Source organism: Erpetoichthys calabaricus, chromosome 5 (assembly GCF_900747795.2).
Source record: "Erpetoichthys calabaricus chromosome 5, fErpCal1.3, whole genome shotgun sequence".
Taxonomy (NCBI): Eukaryota; Metazoa; Chordata; class Cladistia; order Polypteriformes; family Polypteridae; genus Erpetoichthys; species Erpetoichthys calabaricus.
The window spans coordinates 134,919,591-134,942,088 of record NC_041398.2 but is presented as its reverse complement, the minus strand read 5'-3'; the positions used below and the strand labels follow the sequence as shown (position 1 = coordinate 134,942,088).

Below are 22,498 nucleotides of genomic sequence, written 5' to 3'. Positions count from 1 at the left end.
TGTTATTTTCTTCACCTTTTCTGGACAATGCTTAAAACATTGTTTATTACGTGTTCCACGTAAATGTAATTTCTGTTTATATAATTGACAAAAACCATGAAAAGAAATGCTTAACTGAACAATGTAAACAAATAAAAAGCCTAAAACATCTAATACCCATTTAATTTCAATAGAATACAATTTCCTGTAAAATTCAGTTTTTCAGTGACCAACAAAAATCAAAGGGAAGTCGGTAGGAAAAGCAGGAATGTTTTATTCAAACACAATTTTATGTAGCATGTTCAAGAGTAAGCAACTCCAGTGAACTAATATTGTAACAGTCCGCTCCTAAAACAGACTAACTGGCTACACTTCACTATGTAAGTTATGCAGGATGATTGTTCAGGCTGGCAGGACAACACCAGTCACTTTATTCTGCTCCCTCCCTCTCAACTTGAACAAAATCTATACATACAACTATATTAAAGACAAATGGCAAGAATATAAAATAATCTGTTTGATTTTATTTTTTTTCTATTATCACTGTGAATGGGACACTTCCCACCCTGGTAATACATTTTGACAGATGATTAGTTTTTTCCGTCGATTAAGAAATCCTGACTATCCTTTTTTCTTCTTCCTGCATATCCTACTGTCCTTTTTGAATATGACTCCAGCCCTTGTCATGTGACTCATCCATTTCACACTGTGTTACTGTGGCAACTCCAGACTCGGACTTGTCTAGAGAACCACTATCTCACAAAGACATGTCATCACTGTTTTCATCTGCTCGCTCAACACAGACCTTAAACAGAGAAATGAGAAGAATTTCACAGAGATGGTAAAAACAAAAACATGAAATCATACATACTGGAATAATCACTGTTTAAAAGTGTTGCGAAATTAGCCCTTGGTTTAAAAAAAAAAAAAAAAAATACAAGTATTGTATACTGAAAAGTGCTTACTTAGTTACATAGAACCAAAAAAACAGTTTTTGGAAAGGTACAGTACCAGCATTCCAGGAGTTTGATACCAGATATGCTCAGCTCTTTGTTCTTTTGCTCTTCAGTGTGCCATAGACTTTGCAGGGGATAAACTCTCACCACCCTTTTTGATGCTCAAGAGCAGTGTTGCTTAAATTGTGGGTTGCATGACCATGTTTATGATGGGTTGCTACATCATTGATAGAAAGGGTCATCCAAGTGTGAATACTGTGCCGCGTGATGTACCTGCCACTATTAATCATACAGTTTATTGTGGCTGTATGTGAAACAATGCCATTGATACATCGCAGAAAGCTGTTGTTTCTGTGGCAAAAAATATATGTATTCTTCAACTCCCATCTCACATTCTATTAAACACTCGGTTTGAGAAGACTTACAGAAAAGACACGTACAGTATAAGCAAGGGACAGAGAGGATGAACTGACAGACGAGCTTGTGAGGTGAAGGGACTTTAGAACTAGATTGAAATGTCAAAATGAAAATAACAGGTGCGGAACAAGGATGTAATGATTTTCAGGATGTTATGAAGGGCGACACGATTGGTTGGGAGTATGTGTGTGTGTATATAATATATATATATATATATATATATATATATATATATATATACACACTAATATATAATCTCTATTAGTGTTGTATGCAAAATATCTTCTCTGTGGCATATTACATGTTACGACATACAGTACATTGAATCCAGATCTGTGCAAAGAACATTTTGCTTTAAGTTTAATGTTCTTCGATGAGGACAAATTCCTTCTTGTCACATTGTATGACAGTGGTCTGATAAATTTCCATCAACTGATATTGTTAAAGATGTGTTTGTTAGAGCACTGAGAACCTTAAGAACACCAGAAAATATTAGTAGGTAGAGATAAGCAGTAGACATTCGGACATGTGTCAGCTGGTAGAGTTAAACTTTAGTCTCAAATCCTCGGCAAGATTTATTCCGTCACTTGTACAAAATACAAGTATTGCTTACATTTTTTAGGTATAAAAAAACTGTAAACTGTGGTTAGAATGAAAATGTGTCGTGTTCTTGGAAAGCTATAGAATTTTACAGAAATCCCCAGACGGCTCTTATGAATTCAGTTGTCATGTCCCTTTAATTATGATGATTTTTTCAGAAACTGGCACAGTGGCACATTATACAAAAATCATCCCTCTCTGGTTAATGGCCTGTTGTAGTTCCATCTAAGTTCTCAGTTTGAAACTCAGTTACTTTTGTATGGTTGCTTATGTTCTCTGGTTTCAACCAGTTTCTTCTATGAGCTACATGATTTTAGAATGCTTTGTATTTGTAAATTACTTAGCTTCTTTGTTTTTTAATTAGGAAGGATCCCTGCTTTCTGGTCATAGTACATGCTAATGCAGAGTGTCGAAAAGCAGCAAACATCAAAACATTCAAGTGCTTGTTCATTTTTTTTTCTTTGTTCTGCACATGATCTGCACTAGATAACATGATCCAAGTGAGGATTCTAATATGCAGAGATAATACAACATCTGAATATATATACTTAAATATATTTGGAGTTTACCAGTAATCAAAGTACATTGGAGTCTGTGAAGACCCTGGGATTTGCTTCTAGGTTTAAAATGTAAGATTTTGGCACCACAATGTCTTAAAGTCATCATTCGGTCAAATCCAATGATAGCGACCTTCTGACAGTAGACCTGACTGATGGGAAGCCTTAGACTGTGGTACCTAAACTGATCTGTTTGCTTCTGGGACCAGATGTCACTTTAAAGTCCTACAATAATAAGGTGTACTGAGAATATGAAGTTTGTATAGAGATGTATCAGTCTGGTGCAACATTTTATACACGTAAGGGATATTTAACCTTTAAGCATTACTATAAACTAATCCCCCTAAACAAACTTTATGGGCAAAATAAACCATGGGGGAGAGAATAACAGAAGTCACATATGTTACATTGACCAAGTCAGTCCACTTTTCTCACTAGCAGAAAACAAAATGATCCTGGTGGCTCTTCATATACAGAGAATACTAAGTGTCCTAGAGCATTATGAACTAAAATGATACATACCTGTTGGATTCAATATGCTTGATTTTTTTCATTGGTGCATGCCATGTAGGGTATACTTGGATTTATTCCAGAATAAAGACTAAGAACAAGAATGTGTAATAAACTGCTATAGTCAAATAGTCTTCTTTGTAATTTAGTGTTTGAGGTATTTTTTCCCCAGGTAAATTTTTAATTTACACAAATTTTATGGTAAAAAAAACAATTTTCGTAATCTGAGGCTCTTTCTAAATTTTTATTAAACAGGACTCTTATGCACAAACTGTCATTGTTTATCTTAGAAGAGTTGTTTAATGTTTATTTAAATGGACTTGTATTTGCTGTTGTCAAGTCTAATAACTGGAAGATAATGGTTGATAAAATTTGTGAGCAATGCATTCTTTAGGATTTTGTGTGTGCTTTTTTGGGTAAGGGCTTTAGTTCATAGGTTTTTTTAACAAACAGTGGTTTTAATAAAACCTAGTTTTATCAAATATGCATCCAAAATGAGAACAGTTAGAATAGATTCTGGTTTTCATAAATGTTACACAGTATGTTTCAGCTCTTAGAAGGTACTGTAAGATACTTCTCCTTCCTCTTCATCTTTCCCACTTCTATGTTGTGTAGGTGTGCTTGATCAACTTTATCCATACTGTTCGTTCCTGCATCTCCTTGCCAGTTGAGCCCTTTTCCTTCAGATAATCTTCTACTTTATCTGTCCACCTTTGCTTTCTCTTCCCTTGTATCTCCATTCCCAATACTCTTTTGCCTATATATATATATAATATATATATATCCATACTAATAAAAGGCAAAGCCCTCACTCACTCACTCATCACTAATTCTCCAACTTCCCGTGTAGGTGGAAGGCTGAAATTTGGCAGGCTCATTCCTTACAGCTTACTTACAAAAGTTAGGCAGGTTTCATTTTGAAATTCAAAGCGTAACGGTCATAACTAGAACCTCTTTTTTGTCCATATACAGTAATGGACTGCAGCTCGCTGGCCGTGGGAGGCGGGGTTGCGTATCGCGTCATCACGCCTCACACGTAATAATCACGTGAATTGACTGTGAAGGAGAAAGGAAGGCCTTATATGACGTTCGTTTATAAAGCAACGGACAGGCTGTGTAAAGGCAGCTTCATAAAAAAACAGATCCTTAACAAATGGTTATTGGTATATTTTCCCTCAATTTAAAAATGTTTTCTTCTTAATTAAAATTTAAAAGCAATACTTCACCGCTGCGAAGCCCCTCTAGCGCTGACGTCCGAGGTTCGATTCCCGTAAGCGAGTGCAGTGAGTGTGTACGCCTGATGAGCCAAGAATTAGGGCGAAACACGTGTCGCGTACTCTTTGCATTATTTGACAGTAAACTATTTTCAACCATTCTATGACGTGCTTCTCACAACTGAAGGCACCGTGGCTGATGTTAGCTGACTTGCTGGCCAACCATAAGCGTTACCTGGTAGGTAACCACCCATACAATGAGATTGTGATTCAGACTACGAAGGCCCTGAATGTAATTACCCCGATCTACATGCTAGAGAAAACCTCAATGAAGAAGAAACAGTGTGTAAGCATACATATTAACACATGTGCAATTAAACGTGTGCATTTATGGGGTGATTTCTCAGGCTTAAAAGCTTGCCTTTTATTAAAAAGGTAAATGCAAACTGTTTTCATTCTGAAGGGCACAAACCACGTTGGATTTCAGCTGTTAAACGCGCAAAAATGACGGTACACCAGATAAATAAGCGCAACATATTATTAGTTGTATTGTATGCTTACAATACATATAGAAATGTGTTAATCGTTAACTAATAGTATGGGATGGTGTTTTTCGACTCGCGCCTTGATTTAAACGATTCCATGTCTTGGTGGGTTTGCGTAGCTTATTGTCAATATCTTTACACCTGTTTTTAAGACTTATTGACTGAAACGGGCTTTCACGAAAAAACTTATGGCTTTGCTAAAGGATACACCCTCCACAAGTTAAGGAAGTAAAAATAAAGGTATATATTTCTGTTTTATTTAAACCTTTTAAGTTCGTATGCATAGCCCCATTTGGCTGTTTTAATTTTTTTTTTCTTCAGTAATATTTAATCTCCTTATAGAAAAACAACATATGCATTTTACTTTTTTTGTATCTCTTTAGTAATATTTTAGTGTAAAAGGATAACCAGTATTTAAACCTTTTATGTTACTTTATAAAGTTATTTTACACAATGTTGAAAAATTAATCAGAAAGCTACATATTTTGGCAGCTGCTGCTTTAATTTTCAATGAAATGAAAAAAGCTCTCCAAGAGAAACCCTCAATGAAGAAGAAACAGTTTGCACTATCTAAAAAGGAATAACCCTCATTTATAAAGGTTTGCTGCAGATGACTTAACAGAAAATAAATGAATAGTTCCTATGTGTCTAATACATATTTATCTATTTGACTTATTCCTTTATTCCAGCAACTTGCAACAATTTGTTACATTACTTTTGTTTTTTGCAGCACAGGCAGGTGAAGTGACTTCCTCAGGGTCACACAGTGGTGTCAGTACCAGGATTTGAACTGACAAGCTCCGGGTTTGCTGAAATATTACTGAAGAAAGGAAAAAAAAATGAAAACGGGCAAATGGGGCTATGCATAAAAATGTCCATCCATCGATTATCCAACCCGCTATATCCTAAATACAGGAGCCAATCCCTTCCAACACAGGACATAAGGCAGGAAACAAACCCCGGGCAAGGTGCCAGCCCACCGCAGGGCGCACACACCAACACACCAGGGATAATTTAGAATCGCCAATGCACCTACCTGCATGTCTTTGGACTGTGGGAGGAAACCCAGACAGACACGGGGAGAACATTCAAACCACGCAGGGAAACGAACCCGGGTCTCCTAACTGGCACCTTTCACTGCGCCACCATACCGCCCGCATACAAACTTAAAAGGTTTAAATAAAACAGAAATATATACCTTTTATTTTTACTTCCTTAACTTGTGGAGGGTGTATCCTGTAGCAAAGTCCTAACTTTTTTCATGAAAGCCCCTTTCAGTCAATAAGCCTTAAAAACAGGTGTAAAGCTAAACTTGCAGCACCGCTATTCAGTTACACTAACGCCTCTCCTAAGGGGAGATACTGTGGGATCTAGGCATCAGTCAAAGCACCAATCACAGGCCCGATTAGAAAGCGGGAAGCTGTGATTTGTCATCTCCCTCCCATGTAACAATCACCGCCCGTGTTACAACGCACTATGTATGTATGTGTATATGTATATATGTATATGTGTGTGGGGCGGCACGGTGGCGCAGTGGGTAGCGCTGCTGCCTCGCAGTTGGGAGATCTGGGGACCTGGGTTCGATTCCCGGGTCCTCCCTGCGTGGAGTTTGCATGTTCTCCCCGTGTCTGCGTGGGTTTCCTCCGGGCGCTCCGGTTTCCTCCCACAGTCCAAAGTCATGCAGGTTAGGTGGATTGGCGATTCTAAATTGGCCCTAGTGTGTGCTTGGTGTGTGGGTGTGTTTGTGTGTGTCCTGCGGTGGGTTGGCACCCTGCCCAGGATTGTTTCCTGCCTTGTGCCCTGTGTTGGCTGGGATTGGCTCCAGCAGACCCCCGTGACCCTGTGTTCGGATTCAGCGGGTTGGAAAATGGATGAATGGATGGATATATGTGTGTGTGTGTGTGTGTATGTATGTGTGTATATGTATGTGTATATATGTTGGTGTGTGTGTGTGTATGTATATATATATGTATGTATGTATATATATATATATATATATATATATATATATATATATATATATATATACATACATACACATTGTGTATATATATATATATATATATATATATATATATATATATATATATATATATATATATATATAATATGTATATATATGTTTACATAACCTCTTTAACACACTACTTCTCCGCTGCGAAGCGCGGGTATTTTGCTAGTATATAATATATTGTTTATCCTCCTCACATGTCCATACTACTTCAACCTTCTTTCCTGTACTTTATTAGCTATCAATCCAACTTTTGTTGTACCTCTGATTGTCTCCTTTCTTATTCTGTCTGTCTGTATTATTCTCATTTCTGCCAAATGTAACTTCTCCTGTGCTCCCTTTACTGCCCATGACTCTGCTGGTCTTACCACTGCCTTAAACACCTTTAATCTTTTCCTTAATTCTTCACTCACACAATATTACTAATACCTGCTTCCAATTGTTCCATCCACACTGCACTCTGTAGGTTATCTCTGTATCTAGCTTTCCATCTTAGGCACTGAATAAACCCTGACACAACACTGAATAAACACTGACCCTAGATATTTAACACTAGAATTACCAGAGCCTACGAAAAAACTTGTAGATCCGTCCCACCTTAAATCCCTTCGCACCTCTCCATCAGTGTCTTTTGTCCTGTAAATGTGTCGATAAGCAGCAAGTAGCCTACTATCACATCCCCCCACCGCCGCACAGTTTTCTCAAGCTCAAGTCTGTTTACCTGCATGTCAGTTGCTTAGAGTTGTATAGAGTGAGAAGTCAAACAAAATGACACCTTTTAATACATACTACTGTATATGGTTATTTGGAACACGTGTTTCATGTGTGTTCTGTCTACAATAATCTATATAAACACATCATTAAAACAGAACGTTTTTCATGTTTTAGTAATAATTGACAAAATGTAGACATGACGTGTTTTAATGTGTGAAGCCTGAAGTCCAAATATCAAATAAACACTTTTCACAAAAGGTACAAATATAAAAGGTGTAAATTAAATAAATTTGCAAGAACCTCGAGTAAACTTTTTTCATGTTGTCATTATGGGGTGTTGTGTGAAGAATTCTGAGGAAAAAAATGAATTTAATCCATTTTGGAATAAGGCTGTAACATAAAAAATGTGGAAAAAGTGATACGTCGTGAATACTTTCCGGATGCACTGTAAATAACATTCGATCTGGCTTTTATGTAAGTAACATATAAATGTTAATGTTTTGGGCACGTGCACCGTCCAGATCTAAACACTAGCATGGAGAGTTGCTTGCGCACTGAAGAGTCTATAGCTGAAGGTGGAAGCTGCTGTCGCTGTACTTTGTCACAAGTAGACTGCAGAGCTTCCCGTGTACATATACAAAGTAGAGCGATGGCAAAAGTGCGACGTGCATTCTTTCTCTGATGTAGAACCCTCGTCTTCATCTGAGGTCACCTCTGTTATAGTGTGTCTTTATGTGAAAACAGCAGTGTCAGATCGGGGGGTAGGAGGAGGGTATGATCGTGAACGCAACTGAGAGAATAAAACTGGAAAAAAAAAAAAAAGTTTGCCTTTACAAGTATCATAAATTTACACCGGCTGTTACAGACTCAAATCAAATGTATGTTTTTATTCAAAAATAGTAAGAATAAGAGCAGCTCACTTCTCAAAATGGACTCATCCGGGGTTGAAACCGTGAAGTTTGGATTTACCAATCAACAGTTGTTACCATTGTGCCACCAAAAGTGATCGTATCAAAGGGGTGTGAATGTTGCACCCTAACGTGGGTTCTTTTTCTGCAGTTATATTCTTGAATAGAAGCACACTTGTTCTGTTTGTATCTTTTGTGAAAAGTGTTTATTTGATATTTGGACTTCAGGCTTCACACATTAAACACGTCATGTCTACATTTTGTCAATTATTACTAAAACATGAAAAATGTTTGTTTTAATGATGTCTACAACAATCTTTATAAACACAAGGAACACACATGAAATGCTTGTGTTCCAAATAACCATATAGTATTTATAAAAGGTGTCATTTTGCTTGACATCTCACTCTATACAACTCTAAGCAACTGACATGCAGGTAAACAGACTTGAGCTGAGAAAACTGTGCAGCGGTTGGGGGGGGGGGGGATGTGATAGTAGGCTGCTTGCTGCTTATCGTCACATTTACAGGACAAAATACACTGATGGAGAGGTGCGAATCGATTTAAGGTGGGATGGATCTACGAGTTTTTTCGTAGGCTTTGGTAATTCTAGTGTTAAATGCATCCACTATTTTCAATTGCTCTCCCTTCATAATATGCAGTATTATGAGTAACTGCCCAACTAAGTGATGCACACTGCAGGTGTCAGCAAATCTACCAAGGTTATATACTGACTTACTTCTTTGTTGTGCCCTATTTAGAGAAAACCATTTGTAACAATTAAATATAATGTTATATTAATGTACAGTGGATTCACAAATTTAGATCCCTTCACTTTGTGTACACTTTGTTGTGTTGTTAATTTCATTTTAAATGGATAATTTTGCTATATGTGCCCAAAAATCTACACTTAGTAACACATAATGACAAAGTGAAAATGTGTTTTCTGAAAGATTTGTAGATTTATTAAAAAATCAATAACTGAAACCTCTCATTTATGTTAGAATTTATACCATTTGCTGTAACACTCCAATTTATGTTCAGGTTTTTCCTGTTTGCTTTAATTATCATTGATGTGCCTAGGACTTGATTAAAGTCTACCTGTGGCAGATTGAATTGATTGGGCATAGTTTTGAAAGGCACACAACCTGTTCATACAAGGTCCCACAAATTATCCTGCATATCGGGAGAAAACTAAGCCTTGAAGTCCAAGAACTCTAATTACATCTCTGTAATAAAATTGCGGTGAAGCATAGATCAGGGCAAGGTTGTAAAATCATATATGTAGTCTTTGAGTATTCCCAGGAGCTCAGGGGCCTCAATAATTGTGAAAGGGTATAAGTTTGGAACCACCAGAACTCTTCCTAGAGTAACTGTGTAACTGGGTAAGACGGGCTTTGGTCAGGGAGGTTACCAAGAATCCAGTGGTCACTCTAAGGCCGGGTTTTACTTCATACGATGCTTGCTTCTGCGGATGCTTTTGCTACACAAACGTTTTACTGTTTATACGCGTGTGTACTTTACTCAAATCTGGAAGATACCACCAGGTGGCAGTGCGAGATATCATCATGGTGAGAAAATGTTCGACTTCCCTGAGTTATGAATTGCCTGAATCATTAAATTCCAAGGACACCTTGCCACAATCTCTGTGAAAAGGACAGATGTTTAATGATTGCACCCATCAATTCAGCGATGCGCCCATTCCAGCATGCATCAGGCACTAGCAGAAACAATCCCTGGATAGGGCATCAGCTCATTGCAAGGTGAATATAAGCACACACATACACTAGCATCATTTTATCATCATCATATCCCCAAACCTGCATGTCTTTGGAAGGAAACCGGAGAACATTGTGGAAACCCACCCGGAAATCGTGCAAACTCCTGGTAGGGAACACCAGGGACATGACTCACTGAAAGGCAGCAGCGCTACCACTCCCCCACCGTGCTGCCACCATGTGTAATTATTAACAGTATTCATTATTTAAATGAAGTTAATGACTTATCTGTAAAATGTAATGTACTTTCCGGATGCTCTGTATATCACTTTCTCCACATTTTGTTATGTTACAGCCTTATTCCAAAATGGATTAAATTCATTTTTTTTCCTCAGAATTCTACACAAAACACCCCATAATGACAACTTGAAAAAAGTTTACTTGATGTTTTTGCAAATTTATTAAAAATAAAAAAACTGAGAAATCACATGTACATAAGTATTCACAGCCTTTGCTCAATACTTTGTCGATACACCTTTGGCAGAAATTACAGCCTCACGTCTTTTTGAATATGATGCCACAAGCTTGGCACACCTATCCTTGGCCAGTTTCGCCCATTCCTCTTTGTAGCACCTCTCAAGGTCCATCAGGTTGGATGGGAAGTGTCGGTGCACAGCCATTTTAAGATCTCTCCAGAGATGTTCATTCGGATTCAAGTCTGGGCTCTGGTTGGGCCACTCAAGGACATTCACAGAGTTGTCCTGAAGCCACTCCTTTGATATCTTGGCTGTGTGCTTAGGGTCGTTGTCCTGCTGAAAGATGAACCGTTGCCCCAGTCTGAGGTCAAGAGCGCTCTGGAGCAGGTTTTCATCCAGGATATGTCTGTACATTGCTGCAGTCATCTTTCCCTTTGTCCTGACTAGTCTCCCAGTCCCTGCTACTGAAAAACATCCCCACAGCATGATGCTGCCACCACCACCATGCTTCACTGTAGGGATGGTATTGGCCTGGTGATGAGTGGTGCCTGGTTTCCTCCAAACGTGACGCCTGGCATTCACACCAAAGAGTTCAATTTTTGTCTCATCCGACCAGAGAAATTTCTTTCTCATGGTCTGAGAGTCCTTCAGGTGCCTTTTGGCAAACTCCAGTCTGCCATGTGCCTTTTACTAAGGAGTGACTTCCGTCTGGCCACTCTGCTATACAGGCCTGATTGGTGAATTGCTGCAGAGATGGTTGTCCTTCTGGAAGGTTCTCCTCTCTCCACAGAGGAGCTCCGACAGAGTGACCATCGGTTCCTGGTCACCTCCCTGACTAAGGCCCTTCTCCCCCACTCGCTCAGTTTAGATGGCTGGCAAGCTCTAGGAAGAATCCTGGTGGTTTCGAACTTCTTCCACTTACGGATGATGGAGGCCACTGTGCTCATTGGGACCTTCAAAGCAACAGAAATTTTTCTGTAACCTTCCCCAGATATGTGCCTCAAGACAATCCTGTCTCGGAGGTCTACAGACAAATTCTTTGACTTCATGCTTGGTTTGTGCTCTGACATGAACTTTCAACTGTGGGACCTTATATAGACAGGTGGACTCCAATTAAGCTGCAGAAACATCTCAAGGATGATCAGAGGAAACAGGATGCACCTGAGCTCAATTTTGAACTTCATGGCAAAGGCTGCAAATACTTATGTACATGTGCTTTCTCAATTATTTTATTTTTAATAAATTTGCAAAAATCTCACTTTTTTCACGTTGTCATTATGGGGTGTTAGATTAAATTCATTTTTTTCCTCAGAATTCATTTTGGAATAAAGCTGTAACATAACAAAATGTGGAAAAAGTGATGCGCTGTGAATACTTTCCGGATGCACTGTACATACTTTAATGCATTTCATTAATGATTTCAAGTATAAATCTAAGGATTCTAAATGTACAGAAAGCTGGAATATCATACATTTAATGTGTTCTGTGTGACAATTGCTGCTTGCTGCTGGTGTCATTTCAGGAGGAAGCCCCAGAAGCACATACCACGTAGTAGTTTTAAGATGTTTACGACGGTCTACTTTTAATGACAAAATAAATTGTAAGTTTTAAAGTTGAAATTTCCACTTTAATCACAAAATAGACCTTTTTACTCTGTCACAAATACGCTGCCGTACATTCTGATGCTGTTGTGAAGGTGCAAAAAAAAAAAAAAAAAAAGATGGCACAGAAGATGGTATGTGAGTCCTTTAAAATGTATCTTGTTATTATGATGGGGAATATGCAACACTTGAATATAAATGCACCACAAATGCATTTGTATGCCAGCATTTTGCTTTACCATCGACCCATTCATCAAACATTGAAGCATGCACATTGATCCTGTAGGATGTGTAAAGCAGCTTGTTGTCACATGTTGATAGTAAAGAGACTCTGACATCATGTTCCAATTTGAACACACTACACCCCCCGATTTTTTTGATGGCACTGCATCGCGTTAATTTCTGAGGACATGCTCAGAGGACGCTTCAAATGAACGCTGGGAATGCATGGTAACTGTGATGCAAGCATGGATGCGTTCTGAGCGTAAAGTATAAACCAGCCCTAACAGAGATTCAGAAGTCCTCTGCTGTTGTGGTGGAGGGAGGAACATTTCAACAGCACTCTGTCAATCAGGAGTTTATCAGTGAGTGGCAAACTTCAACTTAGAGTTAACTAAATGGCATTTAAGGAACTCTGAGGGCATAAGGAAAAAAATTCTCTGGTCTAATGAGGCAAAAATCGAGGTCTTTATGCAAAACTTTGAGCACTATGTCTGGTGAAGATCAAGCACTGGTCATCACCTGTCTAATACCGTTCCTGCAGTGAAGCATGGTGGTGGCAACATAATGCTGCAGGGTGTTTATCAGTGGCAGAGGCTGTGAGATTGGTCAGACTTTAGAGAAGGATAAATGCAGCCAAATGCAGAAAAGTCTTTGAAAGGAAACCTACTCCAGAGTCGATGATCGGGGAGACAGATACTAATCTGAAGCATACAACCTAGAATGGCTTTGGGACAAGTCTCTGCGCTTGAGTAGCCCAGACAAAGTCCAGACTTAAACCCACAGAATATCTCTAGGGAGACGCAAAGATGTGAATTTACAAATGCTTCTCATGCAGTCTAATGGAGCTTAAGAGGATCTTCCAAGAGAAATGGTATAAACCGACCAAATCCAGGTGTGCAAATCTTGTACAGACTTAACTAAGAGACTTACTAGTTTGATTTGACAGTGTAATTGCTACCAAAGGGGTTTCTACAAAGTACAGAATTTAGGGTATGAATAGTTGTGATAGGTTTTTGATTTTAATAATTTGCCAGACCTTTCTGAAATCATGTTTTCACTGTGTCATTATGGGTAACTGAGTAAAACTGGCAAATTTTATCCATTTAAAATTAAATCTACTATGTTAGCCTCATCCTGTTGTACTTATATGGTGGAATTGTGTTCTGCTCCCTCGTTTAATACAAATTACTCTGCTATATTTACTGTTCTTTGAAGGTAAGGAAGCAAAGAGTTAATGGACCAGTAAATTCCTATTTAGTTTTAGGGACAAAAAAAATTAAAAGCAAAAATACCTAGGCTCCACTTTCCTGTTTGCACTTTTATAATAAAATATTCAGTTATGTACATATATCTCCCTTTTATGTTTAATCTCAGAATTTAAACCATCTGCAATAGTGATGGATATTCCAATATGTGCGAGGCTAACAAGCAAGTATTGTAATACACATTTTTATATATTTTTTCATAAAGTCTCATACATTTTTTTTTTTTTAGTAATACATACATTTCTTCCTTATCTATTACAATTAACAGTATTCAGAATATTTTGTTAACATGCCAATTTATAGTGAACAAAAATTAAACCTTTCATTATCCATATAGCTTTTTTAAAATTAAATTGTATTCTTGTCAGGGGCGGCTCTACCATCAGGGTGTTCTGGATGTGCGCCCAGGCCTGTGATGTCAAGTGTCCTTTTCAACCAATTCCTAACGAAATTATATAGTGTACATGCTCAGAAATGACCAGGAGTACGGGGTCAGTCCATGAAGTGATTGAATCTCGGTATGGTGAAATCAAGAGTGGGAAATGCCACACACCATCGGGTGTCCACACACTGCATCCTTATGAAAGTATGATCCACTGTCTGTTAAGGAGCTAAGTCACCTAGGGGCCTGTGGGTGTCTTAATCCTGGCTTGATTCATATTCTGTCTAAACAAACCCCCATGTTAATCTTTATATGAACTCATTAGCTCTTCTATACATAGAAGTTACTTTGTTTCACATTAAAAATGCACACATTTCTAATGTCATAAAGGAAGAATGGAAAAAAAGAAGTCAATGTAACATATGTTTTCTATCTCAATTGTCAATTACAGTATTCTTCTTGCCCCTGGACTATTTACAGTACATGTTGCAACTTTTTACTTTGCTTTTCTGTCACTATTATCATAATCTTGTTCTCTGATATGACCCATTCATCCAAAGTACGGTTGATGGTGTTTGCCAAAGCTTCCCCAGTGTATAGATGAAGTATATGATGTAAACATAACAAAGAATGGTACTCTTCATTTTTTTGGTGAATTGTAAAAGCATACAAAGAAACAAAGCTATCAGGCCATTTTCACTTCATCCTTCTACACTAAAGGGTTACTTTCCAAGCTTGTTTAACCATTCTTTTATATATTACGTTGCTGCATCAATTTAATGTTCAATCAGCACATTTTTTTGTGCAGCGCATGACATGTTAAAATCGTTGTGAAGGAATGAAACGTTTTCTGAGTGATGGCATGTCTTATAGCCTTGTAGACATGCTGGTTTCACTAAACAAGTTTACTTGGTTGAACACCAAAAATGTGAAGAAGCCTGAGCTTGCTGACCTCTGCAAATGTGATGTTGATGATGGTTGTCTTGTATTATGTGAACTTGCATGTGGAGTCTGGTTGTTTATGCATTTTAGCCTTTTTTTTCCCCCTCTTTGCCTAGAAATGTGTCACAGGCTAATTTGTGATAACTATTTAGGTGAACCTTAAGGTTTCTTGGGTTTTTACTCTTAATCTGGACGTTATACAATGTTCAATGCTCTAACATGCATTTACAAGTATTGTCGCTTTAAATTGTATCTTTGAAAAACTCCTATACAGTTTTCTTAAGTAGTCTTAGTCAGAGGAATTTCACCACCTACAGGGCAGGCCTGTAATTTTAAGATATCTTCCTACAGATATGATCATGAAACTGAAAATATTTTTAATTTTATTTCAGTTAGTCAGCTAATGTAACCGTTTCGCATCATTTTAGATTTTCAGCTCAGTTTTGTTAATCTTAACAGTTTATGGAAATGTTTTTTAATAGTTTCAGTCTTCAGTTTCATTTTAGTTTACGATAATTTTGCATCACACTGGCACTGATGGCTTTCCTACTTTCCATAGTGCATCCTGCTGCCATTTCTTCCCCAGGTAAACAGATGCACCTGGTCGTCCACATGAACTAAAAGAAAATCTGATTTATCTGACAAGGCCACCTTCTTTCATTTCTCCATTGTCCAATTTTGATGCGTACGTGCCCATTGTAGGCGCTTTTAGTTATGAACAGGGGTCAAAACGGGTACTCTGACTGACTGGTTTGTGATGGTGTAGCCCTATACACAGCAAACTGTGATGCACTGTATGCTTTGATACCTTTCTCTAATGACCTGCATTACGTTTTACTGAAAATTTTGCTACAGTAGCTGCTGTGTGGTATCAGACCAGATGGGTTAACCTTCACTCCCCACACACGTCAATGTGCCTTGGGGTCCCATGTTCCCAGTTGACCAGTTGTCTCTTCCTTGGACCATCTTTGGTAGGTACTAACCACTGTATACTGGGAACATCCCACAAGAACCTCCTATTTTGGAGATGCTCTGATCCAGTTGTCTAGCTATCACAATTTAGTCTTTGTCAGAGTCACTCAGATCCTTACGCATACCCATTTTTCCTGTTTCCAACAAATCTCATTCAAGAACTGTCTGTTCAGTTGCAGCCTAATATATCCCACCCATTTACAGTTGCTATTGTAATGAGAGAATGTTATTCAGATCACCTGTCAGTGGCTATAATTTTGTGACTGATCAGCGAATGTTAACAGCCAGACAAATTGACTTTTCTTCAAAGAATATATTTTGTATATTTAAATTTATCTCAACATTATTTTTTTCTCATTCATATTTCTCTCTCCTTTTGCAGGTTAATGAAGAGATAAAAATGGATTAAATATTTAATTCTGCTGAAGAAAGCTGAATGGATATTTGCTATTAGAATATTTTCCTACATTGCAAATACATATGTTGCATTAATGGCAACATTATTTGATGGAGACAGAATATTTTGCATGAACAATTTAAAATTATTTACTTAACCTCTGGACCTCCTAATAATTTTATCAGTTGTAGTAACTGAGCTTTTGCATTTCTGGTGCATGTTTAAGCCATACACCACAAATAAAATGAGTGTGTGCAAGATCAAGCAAAAGCCATACAAGAGGGTGTCAATAGAAAGGGAGGAGGAAGAAGATACTTGTATTCAGATGCCCTTAGTCATTGGAGATAAAAATGGAAATGAAATCTCACATAACAGCAAATCGCTCAGCTCACAACATAACACTGGAAATGTTTACCATGACAATATTATTAAAAATGAAATTGAAAAACATGACAGCAACATCAAGATTAAATCTGCTGGATCCTTTTCTGTAGATCAGTACAAAGAAGCTGGATCAGTTTATAGAGAAGAAAAAACTTCCATGGATGAATATAATAAAAATTTTAGTGTTGATCATTGCATTCAAGAATATGAAAATGGAAACAATAATTGCAGTGTAGATGTGAGTCCTAATAATGAAGGCATGGATTGGGACATTTCTTGTGATGCTAATAAGTCCATAGTCTGTGAATTTCCCCAGCAGTCCTTAGAGAACTTATTTATAGAGAAGATGTCACCTGTCTCAGATTCGGTAAGTTCCAATGAAGAAATGAGGAAAAATAGTTTCATTAGTGGATCAGAGTTGCAGCATGGTTTGACAGAGTCTTGCACAGTTGACAGCACCTCCAGCATTCATTCTGAAAGAGGTCAGCTGTCCAACACGATGCCAGATGTTTGCAGCATCAGCATTAATAAAATATTGCCTGGATTAATGAATGATATAAATGCTGAAGTGCAGAATTTGAAAGATGAAGGCTCAATGCATTCAGGTTGTTTTTTAGAAGATGCTATAGATATTCCTGAACATGTGGACTGCAGCCCAAGAGGAATATTATCAAATGCAGCATCTGTTTGCAAAAGGCATGTTCAAGCCTCATTGAATTGCTCCAGAAAAAATACAGTTGCTAACTCGCTGTGCAATCTAGATGATAAATTTAAAATCCTTCCAACCAAGGGTTCAATGAATGGAAATCATTCTGTAACTGCACCTCAGGCAAATTTAAATGGCTGTTTACCATTGGAGGTTATTTCACCAATTGAAGGAGAGGGAGTTATGCCAATGGAGGGAACATTTTCAATTTCTAGTCCTGAAGACATCTGCAGTGAATTTGCTCAGGCATCTACACCTGTGGCCAGTTCAAAAAATGCAACTTTCATTGTTCCAGTCTATGAGGACATTGTGAAACAAAATACAGAGGATGTCAGAAATTATCTTTCTGCAGAAATCAATAGCGTAAGGAATCCTATTTACTCCCTGAAAGGAAAGACCATAACTTCAGACTTGAACATAAAAAAATCCCCCTGCCAAGTACCTAGCAAGCATGCAAAAGTAGAAATAATGAAATACCCTAAGCCTGACTTTACTAATATAAAGCCCAAAGTCATCTCGCGACCTGGATCATCTTTAAAAACTATAAATTCCTTGCAACGGAAGACCTCCCCAAGATTGCCATCATCACCCTCCAAGTCTTCTTCACCAAGGTCTTTGAAAAAAGAGGAAGGAACTGGCAAGAATGAAAAAGACACGAAGCACAACACTGTGAGCCTCAAAAAACAAAAGCAAGACTCTGGCATTCAGTATTTTCCAGGAAGAATGGCATCTATAACTTTGAACTCACATGCTGGCAAAGTTCAGAAGCCAATAGTTGATCTGAAAAGGAAGAAAGGGGCTTTAGACAAAGGCAGCTGTTCAAATTCAACAAGCTCTTTATCTTCAGAAACTGCAGCAACTGGTACTCAGCAGAAATTAAATGGAGCCAGTCAGAAAGATGATAAAACAAAGAGCACTGTAAAAGCTGCCCCTTTGTCTTCTACTGACAGGCCAGAATGTGATGAAATGCTAAACTTTGACAATGGTGAGGGGATCTGCACTGTAGTCAATGGGACTGCTTCGGGAGTTGCCATGAGGGATGTTCCTAACATATTAGGTGTAAGTAATTTAGTATTTTTTATTTTTCTGTGATACTAATTTTTTTTTTGTGTGTTGTATTTATATTTTTGTATTGTCCTTATGGGGGGGGGAAAATCTTATCTGAATTTATCATAGAAAATGTCTGTTGTCTGTATAGTATGGTGACAAGCCTAATTAAAATTCAAAATGTTTCCTTTGGTATTTGAATAAACTTACAGCAACCATTTCTAATGTGCAATATTCAGTGAATTAATGCTGCCAATTTTAGAGTTCATGTTTATTGTGACAGAAAACAGGAAATTTGTTACTGAAACATGTAACAAGAACTTTTGGCAGCTTTCAAAGCTGCTGTTCACTGATGTCTAGAGCACAAGGTATCCGATATAAATCTCGCCAACTATGGAAAAACCCAGTATGTCACATCTTTCAAGTTTTTGGCAAATTGAGAAAATGATGTCGCCCTATAATTAATCTAATTTTCATCCTTAGTTAAGCAACAAGGTGTTATGTAATAGTGACATTTATTACATGTCAAACAGGCATCACTAATCCCATTAATAAAGTTAGTGAAAGTGGAGTTACAAGGTTTTTCTGTTGCGTAACCATCAACAGCAGAGTTCATCATACACTAGATTAACATAGCAACTGCCTTGCAAATTAAAACAGCAGAAGCAAGTGTAGAAATCGTCATGGCAAGACGAATAAAAACAGCAGTATGGTATTCGTGGTTAACATTCAAAATTGGAAACGTGAAAAACACCAAGTACCATAGAAAAATAAAACACAAATTGAAACATTATTGGAAGAGACTGTGATGCAATCACCGACCCAATTAATCATGGTCAGTGATGATATGCAGTGTAGTACACAGAGTTCAGTATACTGAACTGAATAGCGAACAAATGTCATCACAAGAAATTAATACCACAATTTCAGTAGGCATGTAAGAAGGAAAAACATGAACTCAAGCAGAATAATGGAGTGGGACTCAGAAGTAAGTCTTGTACTGCACAACAATTATCAAAGTAGAACTAGGTCTGTGACACAAAAGTGAATAAATTGGCCAACATGCCAATACTGCAGTGGTAAAACAAAAATGAAATTTGATGTGTTGTGCATTCAGATGTGCTCTTCTGCAGACCTCTATCAGCTTGAGCCACTCTGGCCATTCTACTGTGGCATCAACAAGGCATTTTCACCAAGAGAACTACCGCTCACTGGATATTTTCTCTTGTTTGGACCATTTTCAGTAAGGCCAAGAGATGGTTGTGCGTGAAAATCCTAGTAAATCGGTAGTTTCTGAAATACTCAGACCAGCCTGTCTGGCACTAACAACCATGCCACGTTCAAACTCACTTGGCACCTTTCATACCTATTCTGATGTTCGGTTTGAACTTCAGCAGGTCATCTTGACAATGTCTACATGCCTAAATGCATTGAGTTTCTGCCATGTGATTGGCTGATTAGATACTTATGTTAATAAGCAGTTGGACAGGCATGCCTAAAAAAGTGGCTGGTGACTTTTATTGTTTTCACGTGTACTTAATACTTGCACAGTTCTGTACATTGCAGAATAAGAGAAGAAATAATACCAGCTGATTAAATGCGTTTGCAGTAGTTCAGTGTCTAGGTATTCTATCTTTATTAGACATTTTTGTAGAGTCTGTTGCCAGATCTGTATAAATCTGACGTTTCTTTTGCATATAGGGCTGTTGTCTACAGGATATTTTTTTTTGGTTACATCCAGTAAAAATTATTATAGAAAGTGTATTTTTTGTAGTTTTGTTTCTGCATTTTTTTAATGCAATAATTGGCTGCTCTTTGAATAAATACAAAAAATGATTCATAAATTCTATATGTAAAACTTTGTAAACTGAGATATTTAGATTTCGAAGCAGGGAAAAGCATAGTCTTATAAAAGGTTTGTTCCCTAACTTAAGCTGTTCAGAACAAAAAACTTTAGACAGAATGAATTTGGGTAGTTCTAAATAGTGGTAGTTTTCTTTCTGAGAACTTATTGGATATCCTTTCTGAAAGAAAATAGGTATTGACCTAAATGGCCAGCATTTTTAATCTATGCAACATTTTATTCAGTGTCATACTAATTTAGGGCTGAACAACTAATCATATATTAATCCCAATTACAAATACAGATGCTGCAATATACTAATTATGAAATGTAGTGATTACTGCATTCCATTTAGTACTTACACTCTGTCAGAGATCAAGCTTTCCCTGTTCAAAAAAAAAAAAAAAAAAAAAAAACTGATATAAATACTTTATTAATCCCAAGGGGAAATTCACATACTCCAGCAGCAACATACTGATACAAAAACAATATTAAATTAAAGAGTAATAAAAATGCAGGTAAAAACAAACAATAACTTTGAATAATGTTAACGTTTACTCCCCCGGGTGGAATTGAAGAGTTGCATAGTGTGGGAGAGGAACGATCTCCTCAGTCTGTCAGTGGAGCAGGACAGTGACTGCAGTCTGTCGCTGAAGCTGCTTCTCTGTCTGGAGGTGATACTGTTTAGTGGATGCAGTGGATTCTCCATAATTGATAGGAGCCTGCAAAGCGCCCGTCACTCTGCCACGGATGTGAAACTGTCCAGCTCCATGCCTACAATAGAGCCTGCCTTCCTCACCAGTTTGTCCAGGCGTGAGGCGTCCTTCTTTATGCTGCCTCCCCAGCACATTATCGCGTAAAAGAGGGCACTCACCACAACCGTCTGATAGAACATCTGCAGCATCTTATTGCAGATGTTGAAGGACGCCAGTCTTCTAAGGAAGTATAGCCGGCGATGTAAATCGCAAACAAGTGTTGTACCCAATAATAGAGATACTTCCATGATGATTCAGAGGTACATGCATCATATGACTAATTATAGGTGAATGTGCTGAAAACATTTCATGAGTCGGATTAACCATCTTTATTTAAAAAAAATAGTGTTTGTAGCAGCCTCCAGAAAAAATATAGTACTATGCTTAAATTACCTGGTATTTTTTAGATGTTTTAGTACTTTCATGGATTTTTTTTAAATAAATATGAAGTTGCACATACAATTTTGTAGTAGTGCTATGTAAATTTGTCTTACTCCCAGCAGCCCTGGCAGTATTACTCTATTGGGCAGATTCAGCATACTCTCTAAAAAGGACCTCGAAAGATGCTTTGGTGACCGGAATAAACAGTTTATATTTGTCTCTATGTAACATACGCACTAGATAGATAGATAGATAGATACTTTATTAATCCCAAGGGGAAATTCACTTACTCCAGCAGCACCTTACTGATACAAAAAAAAAACCACAATATTTAATTAAAGATTAATAATAATGCAGGTAAAAACAGACAATAACTTTGTATAATGTTAAATGTTAACGTTTACCCCCCCGGGTGGAACTGAAGAGTTGCATAGTTTGGGGGAGGAACGATCTCCTAAGTCTGTCAGTGGAGCAGGACAGTGACAGCAGTCTGTCGCTGAAGCTGCTCCTCTGTCTAGAGATGACACTGTTTAGTGGATGCAGTGGATTTTCCATAATTGACAGGAACCTGCTCAGCGCCCGTCGCTCTGCCACAGATGTCAAACTGTCCAGCTCCATGCCTACAATAGAGCCTGCCTTCCTCACCAGTTTGTCCAGACGTGAGGCGTCTTTCTTCTTTATGCTGCCTCCCCAGCACACCACTGCGTAGAAGAGGGCGCTCGCCACAACCATCTGATAGAACATCTGCAGCATCTTATTGCAGATGTTGAAGGACGCCAGCCTTCTAAGGAAGTATAACCGGCTCTGTCCTTTCTTACATCAGTATTGTCAGTCCAGTCTAATTTATCATCCAGCTGCACTCCCAGGTATTTATAGGTCTGCACCATCTGCACACAGTCACCTTTGATGATCACAGGGTCCATGAGGGGTCTGGGCCTCCTAAAATCCACCACCAGCTCCTTGGTTTTGCTGGTGTTCAGGTGTAGGTGGTTTGAG

The 22,498-nt window shown here is 38.0% G+C and overlaps 1 protein-coding gene across 5 annotated transcripts in view; it reads left to right on the top strand.

Annotated features, from left to right (window-relative positions):
* The window catches only part of LOC114651950 (microtubule-associated tumor suppressor 1 homolog A-like), a 148,324-nt gene that overhangs the window by 30,486 nt on the left and 95,340 nt on the right, over positions 1-22,498 (top strand). For 4 of the 5 annotated variants that reach the window (XM_051928284.1, XM_028802077.2, XM_051928285.1 and 1 more), the window contains exon 2: positions 16,372-18,535. The exons of the other annotated variant lie outside the window; for it this stretch is intronic. In XM_051928284.1, the coding sequence (XP_051784244.1) occupies positions 16,604-18,535 (1,932 nt within the window). In that variant the 5' untranslated portion in view covers positions 16,372-16,603. The remainder of the gene's footprint in view (positions 1-16,371; positions 18,536-22,498) is intronic. 5 annotated transcript variants of the gene reach the window in all.